Below are 8,588 nucleotides of genomic sequence, written 5' to 3'. Positions count from 1 at the left end.
TCCCTACCCCTCCAGCCTAACAAGAATTGGGACACCTTGGAGTGTATATGGTAGGGCCTATGGGGTGATATGGGATTGGGCCCAACAGTTTGAGTTTGCATTTGCTTAATTATACCCTCATTCTCAAAGTGGTAGTAGCATCTAGAAGGAGGTGTTGGACTGCAATGCTATTCAGTGTCTGTGTGTGTGGGGGGGAGAAAGTAGAGAGAGTAGTAGAAAAAATACATTACATTACATTTGTCAGACGCTTTTGTCCAAAGCGACTTACAATAGTGAAGTACAAAAGTAATAGAAGTTAAAGGTAAAAACATCTTTAGATAGGGCCTAAAGGAGGTCAAAGGGAAAAAATGGGATAGAGGAGTAGAGGAGGGGAAGAAGAAAAAAAATAGAGAAATAGAAAATAGAGAAAAAGAAAGAAAAAGCTATAAGGAATATAATGTATAACAAAAAAGAATGCACATTAATACAAATATATATATTTTCTGCTGTCACATCATCCAAAAAAGTCTGTCATCCAGGTTATTAAAGAGGAATGCAACTACAGAGCAAATGCACTGGTTATTCTGAACTATACTATTCTGAGCTGCTACTGCAAGAAACTTTGCTTGTGTCTTTGTGTGATCTGTGTGTTAGTACCGTATTTTTCGGACTATTAGGCACAACGGATTAACGTAGCCCAGCTAATCGCGGCTGGCTATGCTGCTAACTGCGACAGAGTAGCTCTGCTAACCGTGGCTGTGTAGCGCTGCTAGGCAGGCCTGGTTAGCACTGCTAACTGCTAACATAAATCTCTAGTGATTTCCCTACTTAAATGGGAAAAGGAGGCCTAAACTGCTGTAGGCTGAATTAAAACATGTTCATTATTTAACCCTGACATCACAACATTGTGCTAAAAGATCAAAAAGAGCATCAAAATAATAATAAAAAAAACACTCAACGACTTATTTAAAGCACATCACATTTTAATATCTCATTTCAAACTCGTTCTACAGCACTTTTAATTCGGTAAGAAAGCAGACCTTCACAACTGACAAAGCACAGAGCAGTGGCAGTGGGAGCACAAACATACATTCACACACACACACAAACACACACTCATTCCCCAGGCTAAGAGAGGCCGGTCCTTCAGTGAAGAAACAGAGGAAGCGACCTTGTCCACGCTCTCAGGACGTCCAGCTCCTTCACTGATCATGCTTCTAGACACTATGATCAATACATCTATCTCACTGACATTATGGGAGAAGGGAAGGGAGGCTTCGGTCGACTACGAGGGGTATGAGAGGAGGAGGAGGAGTAGACATCACCCAACATGGATATGGATATGTAGATATATGATGGATATAGCTATAAAAAGGCATGCACATTTACAAAGAGATAGGCCAGGCCGGAGGCGGCCGGGCTACAAGGCATTCAGGGCTGTGGAACACGTCGGAACTGGAATGTTAGTACTGACAAACAGTAGGTTGCGGTGCAGAGCAGAAGTCTGAGGTAACTATAATTGCTCACAGTGCTGTGCTAGTCAGGGCGATGGTAGAGGAAGCCCGGATTCACTGCTCTGGGGTCAGTTTTTGCTCGTCTGCCATAGTGGTTGGGGGTTTAAAGCAATGGCTTGGCTAATTTACATCATTTTCGCCTTATTCCCAAATGTAGTCGAACAGCGGAGACTGCTGAGTGCGGTTTCTTTGCTTATGTTTTTTACTGGAGCTACAGTGCGTGGCTAATGTGGCTAAGTAATGGATACTTAAGTATTTCAATTAGCTAGCAGTGTGGAAAGGCCATCTGAATCATCACACACTGGACTCCATGACAAGTTTGTTAAAAATAAGTTTGTTTTCATTAAAGTACCTACTGTGCATCATGTGATAATTCAATTTTGTGTTTTAATAAAAGATACAGACACACAATTTAGGTAAATTGCCAATTAAAACTAAAATCACCTATGTTTTATGTAGGGTAAATACATAAATGTGTTTAAAACCTTACAAAGCAATTAACAGACCTTTCTAATTATTGATGGTTGGTGCAGCATAGTGGATAACACCACCCGATTCCTCTGACAGACTGGGGCTTGATTCAGTGGTCAGGCAAGCACACCACACTACACCAATAAGAGCCCTTGGTGCCAGATTCCTTGGGGCCAGGCTACCCTTTCCCCCAATCAGTGTAACAGGATTTAAATAAAAGTTGCTTTGGATAAAATGTTAGCAATGTAAATCAAAACATTTGAAGGGTACAAGTATGAGAGCTGTTTAATATGACTGTAAATGTGTTGTGAATGTGCTATACTGTAAAAACATTTTCGCAGCTTGGGTCGCCGAGTGGTCCAGCGCTCTAAAGCGCTGCCACTATGATCGGGAGATTGCTGGTTCGAATCTCAGTCATGCAGCTTGCCATCAGCTGCCAGAGTCCTGAGAGAGCAAAATTGGTCTTTCTCTCTGGGTGGGTGGATAGCGCTCTTTCCCAGAGTTGCTGCGTTTTCCTCAGACTACACCAATAAATGTTTTTTTTTAACTGTACTTATTTTTTTTTCCACTTCGTTAAACTAATATAAAAGCTGACAACACAATCTTTAGTTAAAATCACAAAACTTATTTTTATCATAGTTATCATAAGTTATCATAACTGACTGCTCAAAGATTTTGTACAGTGTATGAATTTAGAAAGTGTTCAGATTTGTGTTGTGAATGTATTGTAAGCGTTTGACCACGTTCACAATGTTCAGCCATCAAAACAGACCATTTTTGCAGTAGTTTTGTTTTTAGCCAGCTGGAATTGGTGCAAGCTACATTAGCCTCATAGCTCTAGCAGCCTTTTTTTTGCACTAGCACACTTTGGGCACCAAACCCGTCTTGGCTAATTGACTACATTTTGGGTAAGTACCTCATTTTATTGAGGCCTTTGCTTTAAGGGCAGGGGTATCAAGAGGAGCTGCTTGAAGATTAGAACTTCCACATGGCCATGCAAGCTCCACTGACGCTGCAGTACACCCGTGAAAACTAAAGCATGCGTCTTTGTGAATGGGACAGGAGGTCTCATGGTTTGTATCATATGGACACACAAAGGGGTTTTTCCACTAGCTCTGTCCACCTTTGGCTCTCTGTCTGAACTATTCTAGCCACAAGGCACACACCAAAGATTCCCCGCGGAAATCTTCTTCTCAGAATAAGTGCAGTTATATAGACAAGATTACTGCTAATGCCATTGTGTTCTGAAAGGAATGCACACATGCTCTCTCTCACACACACACACACACACACACTCAAACACATACACTTGAAAACATTCGCATGGACACAAACACACACCAACACGCTCACACAACTACCAAGCAGTCCCAAACATATTACCTTCAGACTAGGGTACTGAAGTAAATTAAAGATAAAAAAAAAAAAAACGCAATTTCATGATCCTAAATAAAAACAGGTTAGCTGATAATGTGGTTCACTACTGGTTTACAAAGTAAATTAATACAATTAATAAAAGTAAATTCATTTTAGCACACATGCTTAAAACGATAAAAACACAGACGTGAGATGTTCTTAGGGTAAATCCTATACACTGGAATATAGTAAATGTTGCTAATCGTAGCTACTGCGAGGCTGGGCTGGCTGAAAAAAATGCATTTCTTAAAAAAAAAAAGAAAAAAGAAAAAAAAAAAGAACCATGATAGAATAGCACCATGAGAATCCATAACGCAGTCAGTCTCTGTAATACAAGGATGAACACTTCTAGCACTAAAATTAACGCCAACTTCAACCGATATAAAATGCACCACCAAAAAAACGAGTAGTAAATGCATCATTTCACCGCTTGTTGGCGCATCCCCTCACTTTATGATTCAAGATTTGCAGGAGTACTTAAGCATTAGGGCATTCATTCATTTTCATTTCAGAGCATAAAATGATTTATAAAACATACAGATTAACAAGCTAGTCAGAAAAACACCACTTTAATGACAAGCAGGACTGTAGGTGACAGACTTGCTTGTACTCAAATGAGTATGTATATTATACTGCAATATGCAATACACAGAACAATTTAATTCAATCTGGGGAAAGGTATCTGTGCAAAATACCACAATCTGTTGTTTTTAACTCAACTCAAAACTTTACTAACAACGCTAACCTGTGCCTATGTTAACAATACTAACAATGGCAAATGCTTACAATGCTAACCTTGGTCTATGCTAAAATGCTAACCTGGACCTATGCTAACCAAGCTAACCTGGTACTGGAGTCACCATAAAACACTGGGAAACCACAGTGAAACCAGTTTTTGTGAACTTTAAAATCTTTTGACTTTAACTAACTATTTGTTTGGAAACTAGAACACTTAACTTTGTGGGATATAATTATTTTCTTTGACATACACAATGAGCAGCATAATTCCTAGAGCTGATTCAGCTAGTGTATCTAGCTAGTGTAACTAGTGTAGCTAGATTTTAACTCTTTAAGATAATGTCAGCTAGATGCCAACTCCTCAAGGTTAGATGTGAACTCCTCTGGCTGATATTAGCTAGATTTTAACTCCTGTAGCTAATTTTAGCTAGATGTTAACTCCTCTGATAGAGCTCAATGTCACTTTCAACTGATGTTAGCTAGATGTTAAATCCTCTATCTGATGTTAGCTAGATGTTAACTCCTCTAGTTGATGTTAGCTAGAGGTTAACTCCTCTAGTTGATGTTAACTCCTCTAGCTGATGTTAAATCCCCTAGCTGACGTCAAACCCTCTAGCTGATGTCAAATCCTCTAGCTGATGTTAGCTAGACATGCTCTATCCGATCTAAGCCTTGTGTTTATCTCCAAAACTTATTAACCTTTGCAGATATTTTGCAGATACCCAAAAATCAAAACAAGTTGGAGTATATCCCAGCAGTACAGCTTACATACCTTTCTTGAGATGCTCCTGTCCATTTTAAACCATGAACTAGCCATTTTATTTGCTCACTGTAGCGTTTCATCTTCTGTTCCAGACTGAGAACCGAGATTAAGGTCTGGTGAATGTTGCTGGTCAGTCAAAGTGTCTCACTGTTTTATCCTGCCTGCTGAACCAGTTACTTGTCATTCTGGAGGGGAATAAAATGGTCAGTATCTCAATAGTTTACTGACAGTATTCTTAATTCATTGAATCATTAAGGTAAGGGGATGAGTAAACTGTAAGTGCTGCAGAGGAAATGATGCATATGACTTACTTTCTGTTCCGGATGCTTCAATATTTTCAGCATTCAGGGGTGTAACACTTTTTGGCATGCTGATGTTTTGCGTGATGTGACTTACCAGAACAAGACTACATGGTGATGAAATCCTTTAAATAATTCGGTAACACTTCATAATTATTTTCTAGCAGTTTCCAAGCCATTCGGAACTGGGAGTGTGAGTGCATGGGGTAGTGCTTGGTTGTTAAGTTTAGCAGCACACACACATACACATCATTATAATCGAAACTGAATGGAATGGATAAAGGTGGCTGATGCTGACTTGCGTAAATGAGGGTTCTTGCATAGGTTTTGGCTCCAGCAAATCGGGAATTTCTCGCTGCGGATGGCTCTGCCTGAGAGGAGACCGAAGGCAGTGTAAATTGGCACAGCGTGCCACCCTGGACTGACAGCAGAGCCGCCTCGCTTTATAACCAGCTTTCTCTACACCTCAGGCTGTTTGAATACTCAAAACTGACAATCCACAAAATCCATCCATACAAAAAAGGGCTCAGTGGGTTTAAAGGGGCTCACGGATGGGTAGAGGTGCTAAGGATTATAAACTGAGGAAAAAAAATACTGAAAAGCAAGGAAATCAAGGCAGAGAGAAAGAAATTCACATAATTTCCTCAGTCCGACGTTTCAATATGAAAGAGTGCTCTCTTTAATACTGGTTAATCCTTAAATATGTCTTAGAATAAAAACAAATGTAAAAAGTGTCCAAGCAGACAAAGAATGTAGAATTGACTGAACTGAGAGAGAAATGCAGGCATGCATTTATTTGTGTGTTTGAGTGTGTGTGTGTGTATGTGTGTGTGGAAGGTACAGGTTAGATAAAAGGAGGTGAGGAAGTGCGGCACTGTGCCACCTAGGAGTGCATGTGTGTTTTGATTTGTTTTTTTGCCAAAGTCTGAAACAGATCAGAATGGTTCACCATTTTAAAAAGCAGCACCATCACCAAGTCTCTCGCTCTCTCACTCACACACACACACTTACATGCTGCACTGCAAATCTGAACTCAATAGACCTGTAAAGCTTCCCCACCATTGACATTCGATTGCGAGGACTACTGCAGTTTAGTATCAGTATGGCATATGTTTCCACATTAGAGTCCCACATTACTTTTTTTTTTTTTTTTTAAATCCACGTTTGCAAATAGCAGGAAAAAGTTTTTTTCTCACAGCTTAGGCAGTCCCTTTTCACAATTTCCCAATGAGATGATCAATCCTCTCCCCCAGATGTCCTCTTTTAGAAGAAAGACAAAAAATAAAATAAAATAAAACTCCATTAGCAGGGGAAGAGAGCACTTCACACACACCATGCTTCTTCTTAAAACAAAATAGGGAGCTCGAGAACGGAAGTTAAAATAAAATAAATATATTTAAAAAATAAATGACTCATATATATTATATAGTTTCAGAGATATCAGAGTCCTTCATATGGAAAGGTAAGACTACAAAAATCCATGGCTGCGAATAGGAGGTGAAAGCAGGAAAACCAAGGGTTTGGCGAGCGATGCTTGGCATTTTGATTTTTTTTTGTTTTAGCAAGAGAGTAAAAAACTAAATAATAAAGAAAAAAAATCAGGCTCCACTCATTGAGAGCATTTGTTTCAGTCACAAAACCAAAACGGAGAAGACGAAGGAAGGAGGGGAAAAAATATAAAGGGGAAAAAAAAAAAAAAAAAAAAAATCATTGAAATTATAAAACCGGTACGAATGAAGTAAGAAAACAATAGCTTCCTATCAAAAGACACAAGATGTTTTCTCTCCTCTCTTTTTGCGTCGGTGTCGGTTTGTCTGCGTGGTGTCACGGTGCACCATTCTGAGCGTCAAGTTCTAACAACCCCTCCTCGGTGGGAGTGTCCCCTTGGCTCACATGATGGAGCAGCATTTGCATGGCTGCTTCTCTTTGCCTTTGACCTCGCCGGCACCGCTCTCCGGCTCCCCAGCCTCCCCTGAGGTCTCCTGATCTTTGACCGGCTCGGCCGGACCGCCGTTGGGAGGAGCCTCTTGCTCCTCCTTGGCTTCACTCTGAGCACTTTGAGCACTCTTATTTTCTCCATCCTCGATAACCACCAGCTCGGCCTTGACAGTGGTGCTTTCCATCCCCAACACTTTCTTTGTCTCGTCCTCGTCCTCCACGTTCTGGTAGCCCATGAACACCATGGTGACCGGGTTCTCTGTGCTGGCTTCGTTCACCTCCGGCTGTGGGGTAGTCGCTGGTGGCTTGGCTTCCACTCCTGTAATCTCCTTAATAGGCGTGGGCTCACCCTCTGCTGGCACTGCCACTGCCACCGTCTCAGACTCTGCCACTCTCTTGGGTGTGGTCCCCTCACCATCACTGTAGGTGATCTCGTCGGCCTTGTGGATGAGCTCTTCCACTTCGGAGGAGCTGAGTTGGTGAACACCGTTGGCCACCGCACCCACCTCGTGCACCACTGCAAACGACAGCAAAAGAGGGCAGAGAGAGTTATAAATGTACAACCTAGTTTTTTTGGAAAAACGTACTTTATACTCTTTACTGTAAGGCTGCCACAACAGTAAAACAGTACATTATATTGCCAAAAGTATTCGCTTACCCATTCCAATCACCTTTATGGTCACAACTGTATAAAACCTAGACCTTCAGACTTCTTCTACAAACATTAGTGAAAGAATGGGTCGCTCTCAAGGGCTTCCAGCGTGGAACTGTGAAAGGATTCCACCAGTGAACAAGTTCAGTTGTGAAATTTACTTTAAATACTACTAAATAAATGAAAGCAACTCATTCTGTCAAACTCTGAAAAACTTTATGTGGCCTTCAGATTAGCTCAAGAACAGTACAGTTTAGGGAGCTTCATGAAATGGGTTTCCATGGCCAAGCAGCTCTATCCAAGCCTCACATCACCAAAAGCAATGCTGGGCGAGCGGATATTTTTGGCAATATAGTGTATAAAGTTACACTGCAGTTATAAAGGTGCAATTATTCTTGTTTAGTGTATTTGAATACATTTTTGTTGGGCATATATTATTTATTATAGGCAATGTTACTCTACTTTGTGCTTCCTAATGAAGTAATCAAATTAGCGGGAGTTTTTTTTGGCTTTAACTTTTCCTATGCACTTTTCCTCCCGCCTAAAAAAAGGCAATATTGTTAATGTCAAAGTCAATTCAATTTGTCCTAGATAAAAAAAAAAATCCAGCTTCATCAAATAAATGGCCACCAGTCAAAGATAATAAATGTGGCAGAAAAAGTTCAATTCACATTTAAACTCTGGAAAGTTTAGATTCAATCTTTAAATTATCCTGTTTTTGTTTTTATCCTGGATGAAGTTTGTTATGGAGGTTGAGGCAAACATTATAGGGTTGTAGATGTCCCATTATAGGGTTGTAGAGCATCACATTTAGAAGA

At 40.4% G+C, this 8,588-nt stretch overlaps 1 protein-coding gene across 6 annotated transcripts in view; it reads right to left on the bottom strand.

Moving 5' to 3' along the window:
• Positions 1-941: 941 nt before the first annotated feature.
• Positions 942-8,588, bottom strand: part of palm1a (paralemmin 1a) — a 63,189-nt gene continuing 55,542 nt past the window's right edge. For 5 of the 6 annotated variants that reach the window (XM_007240186.4, XM_022669689.2, XM_022669691.2 and 2 more), the window contains one exon: positions 942-7,635. In XM_007240186.4, coding sequence (XP_007240248.3) covers positions 7,070-7,635 — 566 coding nt within the window. In that variant the 3' untranslated portion in view covers positions 942-7,069. The remainder of the gene's footprint in view (positions 7,636-8,588) is intronic. The other variant, XM_022669692.2, reaches the window with a different exon arrangement.

Source organism: Astyanax mexicanus, chromosome 16 (assembly GCF_023375975.1).
Source record: "Astyanax mexicanus isolate ESR-SI-001 chromosome 16, AstMex3_surface, whole genome shotgun sequence".
Taxonomy (NCBI): Eukaryota; Metazoa; Chordata; class Actinopteri; order Characiformes; family Acestrorhamphidae; genus Astyanax; species Astyanax mexicanus.
Note: the sequence above shows the minus strand (reverse complement) of the source record. Positions and strands in the feature narration are given on the sequence as shown.